Genomic DNA, 20,459 nt, shown 5'->3' with positions numbered 1-20,459 from the left:
TCGACTCCTCCAGCCTTTCTTGGCTGCTCTGACCCCAGCCACTCCTCTCTTGTGGCTCGGAGTGTGGGCTGCCGCAGGGTCATGCTTAGCTTTGTCCCCACCCATCGTCTTTCCTGCTCTCTTGTCAGCACACCCGGCCCACCACTTACACGCTCACTGCATGAAGACTGAACTCATCCTCTACTAAAAACTCTTGCCACATGGGCTTCCGGATTGGAATCCTAAGGCCTGAGACTTTGTACAGCATTTATACTTCGATGACACACATAGTTAAAGTCACAGCCCAGACCCTCACATCCTGCTGCTTATGTATTTAAAAATGTCATTGGAATGTCTGTGCTCAACATGTTAAATTGCATCTGGTCTTCCCTAGCCTCAAATAGGTACAGTACATTCTCCATCTCTCTTTGCTCCTTTGGACTGGTTAGAAGTTGAGAAGAATCCTTCATTCCACACCGTCCCAACTCCACCACCCCTGAGTTCATCAGTTCTGCTCCCAAGTCGCGCTCAGCCTGCACTGACCTTCCTACTGCCACTGCCCCTCCTGGATGTGCTTGTCTCCCTTCATCTCCTTTCAGAAGCAAGAGGAGCAGGGCCTGGGTTTCCTCAACTCATCACCCATCCTCAGCACCTGCAACTCCTGCTTCCTCTCTCCTGCCTTGTTTTATCCTTCTCAGAGCTGGAGCGTTCCACAGGCAAACTCAGCGCGCGCACATTTTGCCCGAAAGTACTCATGCAAATACCTCTAAGAGTCAAATCACTTAAAAACAAAAAAACATACCATTAGCAGTGATTTGGCTAATACATGAAGTATCAGGTCCTTACTTAGATTTCCTCAATTACCACATTTTTTTAATGGTTTATGTCATTTGGGAGCCATTTTTCCAAAGCTGCTCGAGTGATTAGCCCTGGAACATGATTTTGCCAGTTATTTCCCTCAGTGGCTTGCCCTTCAGATAGGGTGAAGCCCTTCATCCTTAGCCAATCCAACTTCCTGGCCACCTTTCTTCCTGGCTGCTGTGCTTGCCGTTCCCAGCCCACCGGGTTCCCGCTCCACTTAGACCCCTTTATGATACCCAACACTTCTTGCAGTCCTCCACACATCTCCTGATGTCTCTAGAAAATCTCTGACCCTATCGCGCCCCTGCCCCATAGGAACGACCTGGGCTATGTGTCCTGTAATTTTAGGTAACATTTGTCCCCCTTGCCATTGGCACTATGTGAGTACCTGGCCCACTGTCCTTAGACTGCGGCTACGTGGGTGCAGAAGCTGTGCCTGCTTTGTTCACTTCTCTCCTCCTGCACCTGGTGTGTGGACACTCAGGGAATGGAGGAGGGATGAGGGCAAAAAGCCACCTCGGCTATCGGCGTCCCCACAAAAGGCTCACTCGGTCGAATGCTTCCTTGCCAATGGGCTTTGGGGAAGAGGTTGGATCATGAGAGGCTTCGTCTACTGAGAAAAGGATACATTTTTGGCATCCTGGAAGGTAAAGGAACTTAGGGGTTGGGGCCCGGTGAAGGGGTGGTCGTGGTGTTTCCCCTCATGATGGGCCCAGTGGCAGGGCCACACGACCGTGGACTGAAGCCATGACTACGTTCCCTTCTCTATTGCAAAGCTGTTTTCTCAGGTGTTCGGTCACAGAGACAAAACGGTGACGGACACACAGTGTCTAATCATACATTTCGTGTAAGGAGTACCAAGTGCCTGTGGTGGCCTTTTCTACTTGCTTAATTCCTTTTTAATACAGCATGCACATTTTAAGTACATCTGTTATCACCATAAAACTATGAGTTGTAGTCAACACCAAGCAGCTAGGGCCTGCATCCCCACACCTCACACACGCAAGCATGTCTGTCACTGAGGCTGTGTCGGGTAATACCAGTATTCATCATGACAGAAACACTGAAGAATGCTCTACTTGGCCCACCTAATAGAAGGCAGTATATTCACATCCTCGGGGATTAGAACATAGGTACCTTTGGGCTACTATTGTACTAATTCCACAGAAGCAGTAGAACACGGTTCATGGCACTCTGGGTTGATAATTTTTAATTTACTTGAATTTAGTAAGGAAAGGCTTTCACAGAGCTTTGAAAGCCAGAGGAAGATGGCAATACAAATACAGGCAGAGCCTGGAGTGTGAGTCTGCAAACCTGGATGCACCAGCTGGATGCTGCAGTCCGGAGACGGGAGCGGGGCCAGGACCCCTGAGCCTCCAGTAGGGTGGACACCAGCACACTGCCTTAGACCTCTGGGCGCAGAGTTCAGAAAGCACAGGGTGAAGGAACGTGTAAGAGAGAAGCACTGAGGATGAGGAAGATGACCGCACATTCCTACACCAGCCCCAGCTGCTAGAGTTCCCTCCGGAGGCCCTGCTTGCCCTGCAGTGCCAAGGGCTCTGGGTGGAGGGGGTGAGCCTGGCTCGTGGGACTCGAGGGCACAGCTCAGGTGGCCCAAAGTTGAGCTGCAGAGCTACGGGCTCCAGCAGCCTTCCTTGGGAATGGAGCACTGGAGCGCAGTGTGTGTGCGGACATGGCCAGTTAGTGCTCTGAGGTGATTTTAAATAGTGCCAAAGCAGCTGCCTCAACATTCATCTTTAGTGAGCCACTAACTATGCCACAGGTCTTTCCACAGCTACAATCTTGACAGGTTCGTAGATTTTATTTACCTACCTACCACTTGGTGCTAGATTCCTTCCACGCTGGGCACAGACGTCAACAGACAGCTGTTAAAGAGAAAAAGAAGAGAATGAAAATTAGAGTTTAAATGTTACACTGAAAACACATATTTGTAAATATGTACACCAGGCGCTGTTTAGAGATTGCCATGTATTTCCATTTTCCTGTTATTGTCATTCACAATGCCTAGGTCAGCATTGTGCACACAATGAAATTAGTTGGGAATAGAAGACCCCCGTGCTGTAATGCAGCCCAGGCCTCAGCTGTGTTAGGAGTTAGCAGGAGGTGACATGGGATAGGAAGAGTTCAGTGAAGAGGGGCCGTTGTGGGCTTCATCTCCAGCTGTGAGGTGGCAGCACTGCTACACTGGCCAGTGCTGGGCCGTTCTGCCGAGTAGCCTTGGCTGGGGCTGGCCAGGCGCGGACTTACAGCCTCCCCTGTGTGATTGCGTATGTCCCAGGGTCATGTGGCACCTCAGAGGGACGGTGGCACAGCTTAACTGATTCTGCTTTACAATAGAAGTGATAACTCAGACCCCCCCCCAGCAAGCTGTAAACGCCAGTTACTGTCTCGAATCTCTAGGTTTATGTTCCCCAAGGACACCATGTGATTGACGCCTGGTGTGTGCAGGAGCAATCATTTAGTACGGGCCTCGGTGGGGTCTCAGTCCCTGAATTAGGGACGCGTAATGGGGAGGAAACCTGGGCTGAGGCTGGGAAGAGGGGCAGTGGGCCTGCACTGTCCCTCCAGGTACCTGAGAAGACAACTCCTTCCTTATCTGAGGTCAGTTCCGAGCTGTTTGAAACACTTCTTTTAAGGCCACAGTAGCATTGTTGTTCATGTGTTTTAATTTTTTTCACAAACCATCTAGTGCTATCACTAGATTCAGATTTTGAGACTAATGATTGGAGGCTTGGCCTCTGTCAACAGAAACAGCTGTGGGCGTTGCTTCACCAGTGACGACGCCTGAGTTCTTCACCGCGTGCAAACTGCCAGCACCTGGGTGGTTGACCAGATGCCAAAACCTAAAGTAGAACACGTGCTTATGTGACTCCTGTTACCTGTGACTGGCACCGGTGCTCCTTGCTGGCATGACGTGCATATTGATTCCTCTAGCTTATGCTGACTTCCACCCTAAAAAAAATTAGAAATGAGCTGTATCTGTTCATCTCAGTCATCAGTGAGACAAAGTTACGTGCCTCTTGCCTAGCTACCCTTCTTCAATTATTTTAAGGAATTCAGTAGTACAAACATAATGTACTTCTTTGAGAGAAAGTGGTGGCTACCACCATTAAGAAAACTACTCCACAAAATTTCTAAAGCTTAAAATATCCAGTGCAGTACTCAGCCTACAATTTGCATGTAGATTTAGATAATGAAACTCACAGGTTGCCACTTCCTGTGAAGTCAAGATGAAGTGTCTGGTGTTAAAGATTCTCTCCGTTTCTCTCTCTCCCTCCCCCTTCCCTCCTCACCTCTTTCCCTCTTTCTCTGTGTCTCTCTCGCTCCCCCTTCCTCCTTCTCACCCTGTCTCCAGTGCAGTTGGGGGATTCTTTAAATATTCCCTTTGGCTATCATTGAAAACTTGCCTCCAAGAAAAACACTGCTGAGAATGTTTTTATTTCAGTGTTTGTGTAGTGTTCTCTGGAACGTTCAGTAAAGGAGTGTTGTAGCAGTTCTTTAAGCTTAGATAATTGTCAGTGACTAGTTGAGAAAAAAGTGATTTTCTAACGGTTCAGTTTTAATTTTTTAATTCATTTTGTTGTTTTTTTCCTTGAGGACATTGTTAATGATTTCTGCATGTTCACAACGGTTTCTACTTCCATCATTAATTCTGTTTTCAGAAAAGATGATTCGTGTTTGTTCTGCATCATGACTGATTTGCCTGGCCAATCCATAGCAATAGAAAATGGCATCCAGGGTTGCTCTGTTTCCTCTTCATGGGAGACAGAAAGTAACACAACAGAAAGTGAAGAAGCTGATTTGACCAAAGGGTCCCTTTGGATTCACATAGTGTCGTTATATTTGTCAAACACAGCACTTTGTGAATCTTTGGACATGCTTGTCACCTCATTCCCAAACTCAGCATTGCCCACATTCTGCCTATCTGTCGTGTCTGCACTTCTGCCCAGACCCTGAGCCACTCTTAGGTCCCCAAGAGCCAAGTGGTCCTGTGAGCCGCCCCCTTACCCCAGCTCCCATTGCATGGGGAGTCTGAGAGCCTGTGAGGGAAGCTTCGTACTAGGGTTGTAAAACTAACTCGGGTCTTAGTGAGAACGGGGCTTTATAAGTTAAACCAGTCTACCACAAAGTTTCTGTGAGATGAACTGTTAACACATTTCGGTGTTTTGTAGCTCAAGACGTCCTAATCGATGGACTATCCTGGTGCAGTGTGGGCTTTCTCACACTGGGTTCAGTGAGCCCCAAGTGAGAAGACCACAGAATCAAATGTCAGGGTGAACTCGAAGCCAGAGAGGCCTTTCCTCTCTCTCCCTTTACCCCAAGGAAAGCCATGTCACCCTCCTCATGCGGAGCCTGTTCAGAGCTTGAACCTGCTCAGCCACAGCTTCCCCAGACTCCTCCGAAGACGCATCTGAAACCTATGCTTGTCTCCCCTTGTGTTAGCAGACAGGTCCTGCTTGGCGGCTCCTCTGGCCCTGCTGAGCAGGCGTGCCTGAGTCCCGGCCGTGCCCAGCCAGCAAGGCTCTCAGCCTGTGGTGTGTGCTTTCCTGGGCTTGATCGTACAGCTCTGCTATGCCTCAGTGCAGGGCTTAGGATGTTTCCCAGAAGCCTCACAGTGCTGTCTCCTCGCCCATGCAAAGCCCCTGTGCAGTGGAGAGGACCCCGGGAGCTGGGACTCTGGGTGGCCAGGTGTGTAGGTCTGCCCTGCCCCAGGTCTGAAAGTCAGGGACAGTGTCATTCTTGGACAGGGACCTGTGCAGTCGTCTCAGTGCACACCTGGTTTGGAGAATTCACTACTGAATCGTGGGTTCTCTTTCAGGACAGACACACCTCCCCTTGTGATTCTCTCTGCTGGACATGGCAGGGGATCCTGCAGGCGGGGTCTGTCAGTTCCCCTACCCCAGCAGGCTCCTCACCTGGAAGGACTTGGGCGCTTTCCCCTGTGAGGTGCTGAGCTCTCCATGATCTCATGGTTGAGAGCAGATGCAGAAATGTGACTCACCTGAGAAACTGAGGGATTTTTGTGTCCCAACTGTGATAGGGTGGAGAGGCCTGGGACCAGGACTGTGACTCCATCTGGGAACGACTATCAGTAGAGTCTGAAAGAGCCAGTTCTTTTTTAGACGACAACATACTCACCTGTAACAATCTCAGACTTGATTATGAAAGATTTATCATCATTTTCCCATCTCTGCGTTACTATTGTTCTCTGAGTAGGCGAAGGGGCTGTAGAAAACCTGCCTGATGCACCCGGCACAGAAAGCAGGTGCGTAGGTCCTAAGGCTGCGGTTCTGCAAGAAGAGAAGGACCTGCACCCTCAGAGGGAGGAGGACAGGCTTCGGGAGGCTATCAAGGGCCAGGCACAGCCAGAGTGTGGGCAGCCACTCCAGGCAAGGACGGCCCAGGGGGGAAGCGATGGAGGTGAGGCAAGGAGGGCATTGGTGGGTAGGTGGTGCTGAGATCGGGCTGGCACACTGTGGCGTGGAGAGGCAGGGTGACTCCTAACTATACCTCTTACTGCATAGCTGAGGTGGGCAGGGTGTCAGGCAGTAAGATGGGAGTGCACGGGGAGAGAGTGTGGGTAGCAGTTGGGGTGCAATGAAAATTGTGGTTAGGGAATCGAAGATTCTATCGGTCATTCTAACAGAGAAATCACATACAGCATGCGTGTCTGTGTGTCTGTGTAGGGGGAGGTTAGGCCCATAGGCAGTCACTTGGGAGCCATCAGTGTGTGGACTGTTTGCAGCCATGGCATCTGGGGTGAGGAGGGGGAGGGAGGGGCAAACAAAGCCAACTCTGGAGCCAGGAGAGGCAGAGCACACAAGAGGATGGGGCATGCTTGATGCAGACATTGGACATTTTGGGGGGGGAATGCCAAAAGATCAAGACTAAGGCTATGATTATTAAAACAGAATTCACTCTAACAGGCAGTTGTTTAAATGGATCAGACCCAGAATTAACCAGAGGGGTGGTTGGTGGGGGTTTGTGGGGGGTTGTTCCCGTCTGTCGTTTGGAATCACAGCTGCTGGCCTTGCACTGCTTTTCTTGAGCCTTCTTCTGTGTTAGCCATCACTCCTGTAGGTCTCCGAGTCCCTCCTTGCATGTGGCCTGGCTTCAGCTCATGTCAGGGAGGCCCTGCAGCCTCACGTTTCGCTGACATCTCGGCACAGTCACTTTTCTAACTGCAGAGCACCCCACCTTTAGCTACTCATCAGTATGTGCACCCTTGACTTGGTTTATCTGGAACCTTCCACAAACCGTCTGGAGCTGTTTTTCTCTCAGGTGCCCACCCATGGGCTTGGGTGTTTCTGAACTGTGTCCCTGCACTAAAATCACAGCATTGTGGACACACGGCTTTCCAGTGGTTAATGTATCCTCGGCGATTCAGTCCAGTCAACAAAATCGTGTGTGACAGATTGTTGCACTGAGGCAGGCATTAGTCCTCCAAGTATGTTTGTGTCTTAAAGGAACTTCACGGAGTTATAGGAAGCATTTCTCAGTGTTCTGAGATGTGTTAGAAACAGAGCAGTGGCTTATTTTGGAACCAGTGTTATTGCCTTGAAACTCTGCCAGACCATGCTGGCCTCCTTGGACTGGACCTCCTCTGCTTTCTGGCTCCAATGTGCTCGGGACATACGTACCCACTTATCTTGCTATCAAAAAGTATGCTATTGGCATTGCCCATGGCCGTCCCCTGAAGTTCTGGGGAACCTTGGGAGTAGCTCATCACCACACTCTTTCAATAGCCACAGGTGGCCCTTCTGTCTGTAGCGAGGGATGCGTACGGAGCTCCTGCCACACAGCAGCAGCTGATGAGCTCTGAGCAGCCGAGCCTGGTGGACTTTGCATCCTGGAGGGTCGCAGCCGAGAACTAACAAAGCAGTGCACACACTTGCAGATTCTGTCTCGCTCTGCTGTTTGAGAAAAATCACCCTAGTAACTGAGACCGTAAAGAATCTATAAAGTCTGCGGAGAAATGTTTTACGATTTTATTTGTATAACTTGGTTAGCTAAAAATAGTAAATATGAGGGTAATGAGTTACTTTTATTTCTCTGGCAGTAAAGGAACTCAGATGCTGTGTATGTTTCTGTACCATTCAGAAACCTTAACAATCAACTTTTCCACACAGTTGGCCGAGGGACAGTGCGGGGCCGTGGTGGCCAAGACAAGTCCAGCCATTTCTCACCAGATGACACCCGCAGGAAGCAGGCCGACATCTGTTTTAGATACAGTGAAAGCAGGGACTGAAGTAGACGTTTCAGCTGTGTCAGATCAAGTAAATGGGTTAAATCTGTGGCACAAGTTTCTGTGCGATCTGAGTTTTAATCTGCTGGGTGCGGGTACTTTGTATTCTCTTTTGTATGCAGAGACTGGTGTTGACATTTGCCTGAAAAGAGGTCCCGTCCCTGATTCCCTGAGCAGTTAGGTTCCCACGAGTGCACTTGGTACCACAGGGTGCTCTGGAGACGGCCCAGCGCCAGGGCCAAGAAGGCTGGGCCTTCCAAATTCAGAGTAAAAGTAATGTTAGAATTACAGTAATTTTGTTTACCAAAAACTGACTGTTAATATGTCTGTAATTCTTGAATTAAGCTGGCCTCACCATTTCGTTATGTTTTTCATACCAGTAGTTCATTAAAATAGCTTGGTCATTTTCCCCCTTTTATCTTTTTTTTTTTTTTGAGAAGTCAGAAATTAAGCATGCCTCACTTAGCATTTTTGCCACAGAATACTTTCTGAATAAATTTTATCTTGGAGAATTTGAGAAGAGAATTTGTTAGGCAGTGAAGAAAGTGTTAAGAAATGAGGTGAATCTTAAGAAAAAGGAGTGCAGCTGGTGCTTGCTGGTGCTAAACTGTGGTCTCCTCCGCAACTCAGTTTCCTAGCTCTTCACTGGGGACCAAGGCTGCAGCTACCTGGAAAGAAAGCAGGATGGTCCCCTAGCACAAGCAGCAGGTGCCAGGCCCTGCCTTCACTTCCAGGAAGCCTCTAGCACTCTGGAGGGCCATGAATGTGTGGCCGAGGGTGAGGGGACTCTCCACCTCCTCATTTGCTGTGACCTTAAAACTCCTCTCAAAGATGCGCTTTTTAAAAACAGTCAATAGATACCTTAATTTATACACAAGAACATGTTAGGTTTTTATGCTCTCCTGTTCAGAACAAAATTAATCTGCCTCACAGAGTAGTTCTGGGACCTTTAACATTCTCTCTTGCTCATTGCACTGGAGTTGCATGCAGTGACGTGTTCGAAAGGATGAGATAAAGCTGCTCCCATTCACACAGGATATCACTGTCTGCGTAGAAAACACCAACAGATGTATCTTGTTTCAAGTTCCTGCTCAGCAGCACCATGCCTAACTTTTTCAAGGTCCTGAGTTCGATCCCCAGTACCAAAAATTAAAGTTCCTAGAACTAGCAAATTAAGCAAGGTTACAGAGTTCAAGGTCAGAATACAAAATTCACTTGAATCCTGGCAGTGAACAGCTGGGATTCCAATTCCCAGATATGTGCTGTGTACTGGCACCACCCAAAACTGAAGTATAATGTCTGATAAAACATTATCAGGATTTTTGTGGTGAAAACTTATGAGAAAAAGCAACAAAGACAGAGAAAGAGAGAGAGGGAGGGGGAGAGACATGCGCTTTTTTTCATTGCTTTGTTTGCTGTGTTTGGGGCAGTGCTGGGATTCACGGTGAGCTACATCCCCAACTCTTTCCTCAGTTTTTATTTGGAGACAAAGTCTCACTAACTTGCCCAGGCAGAATTTGAATCTGCGACCCTCCAGCTGCAGCCTCCCGGTATGCACAACCACACTTGCTCAGACTGGAGCCTTTTTGGAGGAGAGGAACCAAGGCGTAGCCTCAGGTGTTAAAGAGATCCAGGTGAAGAGTAAGTGAGAACTCTCTGTGGACTGTATTTTTGACTCTTGTCAGCCTACGATCATCCAAAGTAAAATGCTTGAAGATGAGTGGAACGCTGTTCCCAGCTTCCCTTTAGGAGCAGTGTTGTTTCGTAGCTTGAGCTCCCAGCAGCTCCTCTACCGCTGCCTCTTGCCCAAGTGGGGCAAGGAGATGGGAAGTGAGAGCACCATCCGTGAGTCCTGGGTGGAAGCTGCACAGCCACCCTGCTCCGTGGGCATCTTTCCTTCGCAGCTGTTCAGCTAAATGACTACAGCAAGGCCGTATGTGAGTTCATCAACAAGGCTGGTTGATGAATGATGATTCTCAGATATTAAAGATGCCATTTTTCTTACCTAGTGTGTCACACACAGGATGTGTAGAACTGTTGTAGTAGATGCTAGAATAACTTTGTGCCCCTTTTAAGGACTGAGTAGAATTTGACCCACCTTCGTGTGTCTCTACCCCTCGCTTTATTTAGACTTTTAGTTATTTTGATTTATCAGGCATTTTATGGGAAGTATGTTGGGTTAATATTTTCTTTTTTAGTTCATTGCAACGCTATCTGTGACCCTGCAAAGTAGATTTTCCCTATTCTGGAAAGGTAAGGTAAAGATAGATTTGGCTAATGAAACTATTAAAGCCCAGAGCTGATACTGCTTTTCTGATTTGATGAATTAATAAATCAGTGTTTTTGCTGTCTTATGCAATGTTAATTCTGGGGGTAGCCATGTAAGTTAAATGTATAAATTTACTTATCAAAATTCTACTGTAGCTCTCTTGTGGTTTATTTTCTTAACATTTAGAAAGGAACAAATTCAGAGGACTTGGGCTTTCTCCTCGAGGTTTTTTAAAGTCACTTGACATTTTATTGTGGATTTTATTTGAACTTTGGTGCCACACACTTTTTAAAGACTGGTCCTTGGCTCCTCTCACGGGCACATCATGTTCGCCAGTGTACTGCTTCACATTGCCTCATGTCTGAGAAGGGACCTCATCTTGAAGCTTTTTATATACTAATTTGACTATGAGCTTGTGGAGACCGTATATATTGGTAGTGTATCTGTGTCTCTCAACATGATTGTGTACAGTGGCCAATAAAAGTAAGGTAAATACTTTTACTTAAATCTTTGCAACTACCACCCCATAAAGAGCTAGGGAGAAATCTGGTTTTGGTATAAAGTTACCAATTTTCTAATACCTTGTTTCACTGAACTCATTAACAGATTTTCCCCCAGTGTTCTTTATTCAATAAAAATTAGGAGAAAAGTACCTAGATGAAAAAATGCTGCCATATACACAGAGCTAACTGAAGACTACGTAGTACCCTGAACAGAGTTCCTGAGAACACAACTTGATATTCTCATCTCTAATGGACACAGATTTTCCCACACTGAGCACCGTTCCTGTTCTGCACTGCCACCCTCCACCCCAAGCTGCTTCTCTTGTCTCATCCGGGCTGTTGTTCAACTGTCCCATCCCCTCTGCTCTGCCCTGCACTGGTGCCTCTCCGTTCACTGGGGTGCAGACACCGTGCCGCCTGCTGTGCCTCATGCTTCTCTCCAAGCAGCACTCTTCCCTTTACCACTTGTCCATGGCACGGCCGCTGTAGTCAAGAATGAGCAGATGGGCCTTTCCCTTTGTCTGATGACTTTTACTCATGACATAAGACCCAGCTTCAGATGTTAGCTGTTATGTGCACCTTTCCTTTCTTCTACACTGAGTTGGTTTGCTCTACCTGAGGTTCTCATAACAACACCATTTGAGCAAAGTCGTCCTGTTTGGCTTCCTTTTCTACATACTCTGTCCTGTGGAGCGCCCCTTTACCTCTGTCTTGTATCCTTCCATGCCTCCGCCCTGTGTCATCTCTCTTCATGCTTTCCATCCTGTGTGGTTTCCCTTCATTGCTCCATCCTTTATGGCTTCCCTTCATGCCTGCATCCGGTCTGATTTCCCTTCATGCTTCTCATCCTGTATGACTTCCCTCCATGCCTCTATTCTTTGTGGCTTTTCCTCATGCCTTCATGCTGTGTGGCTTCCTTTCACATCACCCACCAGGTATGGATGACTAGTGAGTTTAGCGCTCTTGTTCCAGGACCTACCTCTAGTTCCAGTGGTGGACTCTCACAGAATTATCCATAAACGAACACATAATGTCATTGTTGAGTAAATAAATGCATCCATTTCAAGATCAAGTTGGTGCTGAGAACTGCATTCATCCTGGGTGTCCTCTTCTCATGGTTATTTATCCCACTTTTGTGCCTCTTCTTATAACCAAAATACATTGTTCTCTCACATTGAGTAAAAGAGCTTTAAAAAAGCAAAATTCAACACTGGTCTTGTTGTCGTCCACTACTTGGTCTGTGGAGTTCGGTTTGGGAGCTTGGACTGGGAGGGTAAGGTGTGGAATCACCAGGCAGACCCTGGGGAGGTTTCTGGAACACTTCTGCTCTATGTAGGAAATGCACAGGCTTATATAGCTTACATATGGACAACCGTGGGTGAGGAGCATGGGAGGAGCATTTAATTGCATGGCACTTTCTTATAGGTTGTGCAGATCCATACGTTAGTGGAGAGCATTGGGCGATATCTTACTGGCTAGACATATGGTGGGGTGATTTTTCTTGGGCGAGGCGAAGGAGTCACGGACTAGGGGTGGAGGTGTAGCCTGTTAGACCCAGCGTCTACACACTTAGGTGAGTTAGCTCAGCCTTAGCAAGGTCTCCGAGTTAGCTCAGGAGACAGGAGTGTGGTGCACCTGGCCCAGCCAGGCTTGAACTGCTGGTCTCCTATAAATATTACTGGGCCTTAGAAACTAACAAACAGGAAGAATTGGGCCTCATTTGTGGTCAGCAAAAAAGAGCTTATACTTTAGGTAGCAACTGTACAAAAGGACAGTGGGTTCACTGAATGTAAGAAATAAAAATCCAGATTTAAATAAACTTGAGTGTATGTTTCAGTTTGGTTATTGTAGATGTAAAAGTCTACCTGTGTGTAGAAACATTATCAGGGAGTTTGGTCATGGAATGGAGAAGACTGCAGATTCTCATTATTGAATTAAAAAATGAAAACATTCTCGTGATCATTTAAAACTTGTGGACTCAAATAATAACAGCGTGGTGGTAATGGTGAAGATAAAGGTGAAAGCTTGCTGTGAGACACTACTCTTTGAGGAGATCTTCTCTCAAAGGCATCGGCCATTGGTCAAACCATCAGAGATCCAAAGGATTACTGTTTAACTTTGGGCTTGTGGTCTGTCGTCTCCCAATGCATTGTTTAAATTATTAAAGTCACAGAATATTTATAGAGAAGTGTTTGTAAATGACTATAAATTGATACCTTGGAATTTTAAAATATATATATTATTTCATGTATTTAAAAATGGGTCAATTAAATATCTAATATCCCTAAGGTAATAACTTGTATTTCTAATTATTATTAATCTTTTTCTTAACCAAGTATTTATTAGTATTCATAACTCTTGTACAACATGGAGATTCTGTAGTCACTTTGGTGTCTGAGAACACAACTTTTTAGATCTATGGAGTATGGAGTACTCTGCCGCTTGTTTCTTTTGTTTTCAGTGTGTCATCAAAGTGACTAGGCAGTCATTGCCCACAAAAGCCTAATGAGTCTATAAAGTCTGTTTCGCTTGCTCATTCCTATAGGTACTGTGGTCTTTGGAGCTGGGTCACTGGATTTCTGAGGAGCCTTTTGAACTCTCCACCTACTTCCCGGCAGCTCCTGTAAGTCGAATGTTTTCGTTTTTGTTTTTGTTTTTCTTATGATAAATGGAATTTTGTTTGCTTAGGAAATCACTATAAACATAAACTCAAGTTACTAAGGGCAGTCATGCTGAAATTAAAAACATATCCACAGAATTTAATACCTTTTATTTATTTATGAGATCGTATTGAAAATGTGATGGTACTTTACAAAACTGGAGTAAGAAATGTGGTCTCAAGAAATTTTAGTTTCAGGATTGAGAAAAACAAAAGTAATTTTAAAAACTATTCTAGGGTAGGTAGCATTACATCTTGAATACTGTTTTTAAAAAACTGTTAATAGAGATAGAACTGATAGGTATAAAATTGTGGCTTGCTAGCATTATGGTATAGTCTTTATATTTTGATGGTTTTCTTAAACCTACTTCAGTTTTACTGACTCTTAAGTGTTTCATATGTTTAATGGAAAAGTTCCAGGTTCTACTTTTCTTTAAAGATTAAACAATAAAAAAGTGATTTGATACTTTATTGGAAGCACAGTGGTATGGAAGTTAGCTTCATTCTCAGAACTGTGGCTGCCATGTGGCAGCTGATTCCTTCCAGCAGTTGGTATCTGAGTGCTCAGCTGTGGCCTTATCTGCTGCCAAAGTTGGCATAGCAGGAGGGTGAGCTCTGCTTGGTATTCACTGCAATCTATCTAGGTTGTTGCATTGTTTTTGTTTTCATTTTTAGGGTTATTGTTTGATTTCCTTTCAACTATAAATGTTTTCCTAAGGAGAGAAAAAAATCCTCCTAGCAGGAGTGTTTGTTTGAAATACTGTATAAGGAATTGAAGTGTAAAGTACAAACACAAATTCCTCCCATTCTCTGTCAAATGAGATTATATATAACTCTGAGTAACACAGTGAGGTTTGTCTTTGAAATTCGTTTTTCCTGCCTGAATGAGAAATTGATATACACGGTTTGTTGTTGCCAGTTTTTGTGTTATCATTTTCTTACCTCAGCATCTGTCATTATGGCCATTGAGGTACTAAAAACTAACTGTGGGCTTTTGAAGTTGTGAAATTGTCTAATTAGCAGACTTTTTAAAACCCTATCTGAATCTATGATAGCCAGTTAAGTTTTTAAATCGTTTAAATGTTGTCAGCCCAGGAGGGTTGGAGGGTGGCTGGGGGAATGCAGCAGGATGGGGTGGTCTGGGGCCTGGAGGCTCTCGCTGTCCACCGAGCATCCTATCTTAATGCTGCGCCTGAGGGGTGCAGGGGAGAGAGAGCAGAATAAAGAAAAAGTGGTAGGACAGTAAAACATGGGCACACATGCAGGAATGCTGGCTCCTTTTCTGTGGAATTTTGGGTGTACTCAGCATCAGATTTTGAGTTTGCATAAGGAAGCATTTCTTCCTTTCAGTCTGCTGATGGGTGTAAAAAAATTAAGACAAATCTTTTTTCTTATGTAAGAGTCAAATCGAGCAATATAGCTTTGTGAATATCTCAGATGGAATGTTTTTCTAAACCACAAATTAAATTTCAGCTTAGTCTATAAAATAAATCTAGTGAAATGAGAAACTAAACCTCTTTGCTGTTACAGGGAAAAGGAAATATCTTTGTCAAGGACTTAAATGGATAATTTCCTCATTATTTAACTTTTCTTTGTCACGAAGCACAGTCATTTCATAACCAAATTATAGAATTTACAGTATTATCATAAAAGTTAAACATAATTATCTCACTTAATAAGTTATATTTAATTACTAAAAATACCTTCATATTTAACAGCCAGGTAGAATAAAAATAGAACAATCTTCATATAAATCCAAAGAGCAAACACTTCAACAAGTAACTTCAAAGATTCTGGAAGTTTTTAACCATATAAACTTGAAATATGTATTTGAGCATTAATTTAAAGCTGTCAACAGCTATGTAAATATGCTGTTTTAAAAATACAAATTCAAAGCACAGCATGTAAGAGGAATAAAAATACACTATGTTTTTCCAAATATTAAATTGTAATAACCACTTCTCAGAAAAATCCCTGAATATATAGTATGTTTTTATGGCTTAGAGAATTGTCTTCCTTTAATTATAATAGTGATGCTAAATTCAGGACATATGGATATTTACATGGTCTATAAACAGTGCTCGGAGGAATGCAGTTCCAAGATTATCTGTTTTCCAGTTATTTACTGAGAAACTCGCACATGACATTCTTGGTTGTGACACGAGAGTCTGTGAGTTGTCATCGCATCTCAGCCTTGAATTCATCACACATAGGTGCGCCACCAGCCCACACTGCCAGGTTGCTTGTGGCCCTGGACTTTGCTGTGGTTCCTTCAGCCATGCAGTAGCAGTGCTGTTCCAGACTCTGCTCTAGTCAGAAGGTGGTGGACCCCATGGCCAGGAGCTGCCTAGGTGGGAGGGAGAGGAGATGGCATGTGGCAGTGTGGGTCAGTGCTTTGGATCCGCTTTGCAGGTGTGCAGCTCCTGAGTGGACCTCAGCACTAGAAATCTGCTGGCCGAATCATCATGGTGGTGGCCTTCAGTGAGTAGCCTGACCCCTTCCAATAGTACCACTTAATCCCGTTGAACTTGTTTGTGTTCTGCCTTTGCGGATAGTACATTCCGTTCAAGTTGGAAGGGCCACATGCATCAAACCACCAGCCTGTGAAAGTGGAACACAGAAAGAGTCAGGAGGGAAGTAAGGCTGACTGCACGGAGTGACGGTACTCGGCCGAGCCAGTGGTCCTGTCCAGAGCCCTGCAGCAGGCACACGCAGATGGCATGTCCTGAGAGTGCTGCACAGGCAGGAGCACGGTGCCCTACTCCACACCCCCACAACCATACTCCCACTGTAGCAAATGTCCTTATGAGCTGGTTTTCCCTTTTGTCTGCTGTGTGGACAGGACTGCCATCCATGGGTGTCTGATTTGGTGGACAGTGCGAGTGGAAGTAGGGGTGAGAAGCACCCACAAGAGCCCTTGGGGGACTCCTAGCCTGGATTACTCTCCGGCGCCTTAGCATGGTGGGCTTAGCGATGTGGGCTCCCCTCCACCAAAAATGTTTTGGTTAAAATAAAAATGTTAAGTATTCAGTGGACCTTGATGGACAGGAATCCTACAGCTATCATGGTACAGCAGGGGGTGCCAGCACAGCAAGTGGGCAGGGTGCCCCTTTGTTCAGGTGTGGTCCTCAGACAGGAGCATGTCAGGTGCCAGGAGGACCCACCTCCATTTACGTGTGAACCAGAATGAAGCTTCAGCACCTTGTGTGAGAGGGATCCATTGTATGGTGCCATTCATGTTAATTCTGTGACAATAACACAAGTATTATCGATGTCTCAGTAGCTATAAGATAAGCCAAAGTGGACGAGACTCAATTCAGGGGCGGAGGAAATGTTATGAGGATAGCTTTTACCACCTGTAAAACTGTATTTCTTAAAAATACTCTAACTCAGACCTGGGAGTGGTAGCACACTCTGTAAGCCCAGCACTCAGGAGGCTGGGCCAGAGGATTGGGAGCTCAGGACTGGTTGAACAACGTAAGGGGAGCCTCTCTCAAACAAGCAAGCAAACGAAACCTAACAGAAAACCAGCGTGACTTGTGCGCGTCAGTGTGCGAGGACCCTTGGGCACCTGCCTGCTCTCCTGCTGACAGCCTTTGGCTTAGATGATTCAGGTGCCGGAGCTGAGTGTTGCGTGGAAACCATGGAATGTTCAGGAATACCAGAGGCATGGACCCAGGCCGCGGAGCCTGTTGACTGACTACAGAACCCACTGTCTCCACAAACATCTCAGTCACAGCTCAGCTCTGGTCCAGGCCCCTGCTAGGAATTTGGCCTCGATACAGCCTGGCCTGCTCTTTTCTCTCTTGGGCTGCTTTTCTTCTCCCCATTTTTCCCTCAGCTCCACTCTCAGCCCCTAAATCCTGATCTGGTAAATAAGTACATTGTTTCCTTGGATGTTAATGCAGTCCTGCTACTCTCTGGAGCCACTGGCTCACCTCACAGGGGTGGTCTGGGAGCCTCTGGCCTGTCAGACACTGGGTCCAGAGTGTGGGAATGGAGGACAGGAAAGGGGATTAGGGGTATTTGTGCTCCCCTTGTCAATGGCTTTAAAGAGGATTATTGTGGTGGGAATGAGGGAGACCAGAAGCTTTTTATAAAATCAGTGTAATAAGTTTTCTCTACTCAAAATAATAGGACTTTCTGGGAAAACCCACATCACCAAGCAGTGACTGTATTATCTCAGAACCACAGGACTGATTTTTAGTGGGGCTTAATTCTTGCAGTAGTAAAGACTTTAAATTTAAAGTCATGAAAACTATTGAATTTCCTTTTTGTTCCATAAATTAATCCTCTTGACTGTCAGCAATTCCTATATGAAATGCAAATGTTGTGTAAGCTTTGGTCTTTCCCTTGTCTTATGCAGCATCTGATCTTTATAAAATATATCAACCACTGCTCTAACCTTTGCTTTTCCTGGGTAAGCAATAACTCCATTTTTGCTAATATAATTTATATTCTCCACTAATTAAACCCTGCCAGTTTCTATTGGCACTCTTGGCAGAGTTCCTGGTGTTTTTTAAAGTCTTTTTGAGTTTTTAAGAACCAACTAGACAGCATTTGTCAGTCTCCTCTCTTATCTCAGTCATTACTAGATGCTCCCTGCTACTCCATTCCAAAACTTAAAAAAAACTGAAAGTATAAGTTATCTAACAGTTGGTTCTTTTCAGGGAACTCTTGAATGTTTCTGATACCAACCCAGCTGAGGGCCATGAGGGCCACAGCAGTCTAGTCATGGAGTGGTTTTTGGTTATTAGTCAGGTGGGAAACAGGAAAGGCCTTGGTTTAAAGTCTGCAATCACTCATTTTACTCTGATGCACTGAAAAAAAAGCAGGTTGCTTAATTAATTGCTTTGTTTGTATTTGCTTGTATTAATAAAACATGAAGTGAAAATACCTTGTTTGAATGTTAAGATATTAATAGAAATAAAGCAAAATGGAACGAAATCCTCTCCCTGATGTGTGCTACCCAGCAAGCACAGACTCGAGAGAACTTGTGGGGTGCTGAACGTACCCTCTCCTGGCCAGGGGTGGTTCTCAGGGACACAGTTGGCCTGCTGACCGTGCACACCCCTTATCACATTCTCACTTCTGAAACAGTGAAAAACAACTTTACCTGTGTTGGGCTAGTTTGTCTGTTTATGAAATTTTGGATGTGGAAGTCCCCATGACTTACCTTTTGTACTCTGAAATTACTCAACGCAAATAGGAAGACAGAAGTCATCCCTACCTCCTGTTAGCATTTGTGAACATTTGCAAATACATTTGTCGTTGTCTGCATCCTTTGTGCTAAAATCATTTCCTGGTTGGCTTATGCTGCTTATTTTGCCGGCTGTGCCTGTGAGTCCTTTAAGGTGAATCCTGTAAGCATGCAAAGGAAAAAATAAAAGATGTAATTGGCTTGGGTTGTTGATTTACTGTAGTGGAAAATTTTTCATAGTGAAGCATTCCCTTGGACAGAAACGAGTTCTGTGCCGGTCAGTGCACTCCAATACCTACTCAGGACAAAACAGTTTGCACTGGTATAAACAGGAACCAACTTATCATCAAACCCTTCGGCAAAGAGGGATGTTTTCATGAAAACTTCAACACATATCACTTGCACAAGTATCAGCAGGCCCTGTAGGGCCCTATAGTTTATTTTCCTGCCGCTTTCAGATAAGCAGAAGAGGGGACCACAGCATGAAGAGGCGAACCCCAGGTCTCCAGTCACTGTTGTATGGAAAGCTCTACACGAGGCCCAGTGACCCCAGCAGTTACTGTTCCCTGCGGGGCTGGGCATGGGGACCAGTGGACCGCAGACAAGGCATGGTGTTGAGGCTGTGCACAGCTGTGGAGAAAATGAACCTCGCAGGCTGCTCTGCATTATTCCTCTTCAGTGGTATAAGTGGTCAGCTTTGAGGAAGGAATGAATGGCATGCTAGGACAGCCCATGCTTTGGGGATGTCACAACGACATGGCTTCCATCAGTCACCTGGCCCAACTAGGAGACTCTAAATTAAGGCAGCAGGGGTGTGGTTTTCTGGAGTTCCCATGTGCAGGTGGTTCGGGATGGATCAGAGCTCGCGCTGGAGATGGCTGAGGGAGGATATGCACGTGCTGATGCTCTGAATCCCCTTGTTCTGATGGAGATGCAGGCACACCAAGACCTGGGCCACGAACCAGAAGTTCTGCGATGGCAGCAAAGTTGTACTGTACACCTCTCCAAGGATGCTTGTCCTTGTGAAACCTGCTGATCACCTTGGAAACCTGTGGCCTTGGAAGTAATATAATTTGCAAGAATTCCTGTTGGAACAAAGTTCTGAGAGGAGAGGAGAGGCCAACTGGGTTCCAGGCACTGAGCAGGCATGCGCCGAGCCCCATGACAGCCCGTGGGCACTATGCCTGCCGTCACCACGATCAGAAGTCGGAGCTAGGATTCACATCAGACGCACAGTTTTGTGTTGTGCACTTTACAGAGCTAACTGCTTATGGCGGAGGCGGGTGTGGAAGGCTGGGGATGGGAAGCACATCCCGTGGGGCTCTCCACGCGCGGCTCCTGTGTATTCTCAGGGTAATGGCTTCCGCGTGACTTTTTCAAAAAAATACAGCAGCCCTAGAAACTTCATGCCACATTAACTAAACTTCTGAATTTCAACATTTTCCTACATGCTTGAAAAATGAGACTGGCCAGATACTTGCTGCAGAATGTCAGTGCAGCAAGTTCTCACTGAGGCGGGGATTCCGAGCCCTCTTCTTCCCTCCGGCCTCTTCCCGTAGACCCGAGAAGGGCCTGAGGGGAGCTGCCTCTTTGGCCAGTCCTCTGTGTGTCCCTCCTGTCTCCTCGGAACAGTCTGTTCCCATGCAACTCATTAACTTTCCCCAAAGGCAAGCAGAATAAGGGAGAGTATTACTTTTATTAGTGCCTGTCTGGAAAGCTGT

The 20,459-nt window shown here is 45.8% G+C and overlaps 2 protein-coding genes across 13 annotated transcripts in view; one reads left to right on the top strand and one right to left on the bottom strand.

Annotated features, from left to right (window-relative positions):
• The window catches only part of Mcph1 (microcephalin 1), a 199,245-nt gene that overhangs the window by 63,389 nt on the left and 115,397 nt on the right, over positions 1–20,459 (top strand). For all 8 annotated transcript variants that reach the window (XM_033765542.1, XM_033765540.1, XM_019206955.2 and 5 more), the window contains one exon: positions 13,425–13,502. In XM_033765542.1, coding sequence (XP_033621433.1) covers positions 13,425–13,502 — 78 coding nt within the window. The remainder of the gene's footprint in view (positions 1–13,424; positions 13,503–20,459) is intronic.
• Positions 15,453–20,459, bottom strand: part of Angpt2 (angiopoietin 2) — a 49,475-nt gene continuing 44,468 nt past the window's right edge. For 3 of the 5 annotated variants that reach the window (XM_019206957.2, XM_019206956.2, XM_019206958.2), the window contains 2 exons: positions 18,769–18,899; positions 15,456–16,139 (listed from right to left, as the gene is read on the bottom strand). In XM_019206957.2, the coding sequence (XP_019062502.1) occupies positions 15,979–16,139; positions 18,769–18,899 (292 nt within the window). In that variant the 3' untranslated portion in view covers positions 15,456–15,978. Of the gene's footprint in view, positions 16,140–18,768; positions 18,900–20,459 lie in introns of all 5 variants that reach the window. The other 2 variants (XM_010620378.2, XM_019206959.2) reach the window with 2 other exon arrangements.

The sequence above is a fragment of the Fukomys damarensis genome, unplaced genomic scaffold, assembly GCF_012274545.1.
Source record: "Fukomys damarensis isolate Sample0158 unplaced genomic scaffold, DMR_v1.0_HiC HiC_scaffold_18, whole genome shotgun sequence".
NCBI lineage: Eukaryota > Metazoa > Chordata > Mammalia > Rodentia > Bathyergidae > Fukomys > Fukomys damarensis.
Note: the sequence above shows the minus strand (reverse complement) of the source record. Positions and strands in the feature narration are given on the sequence as shown.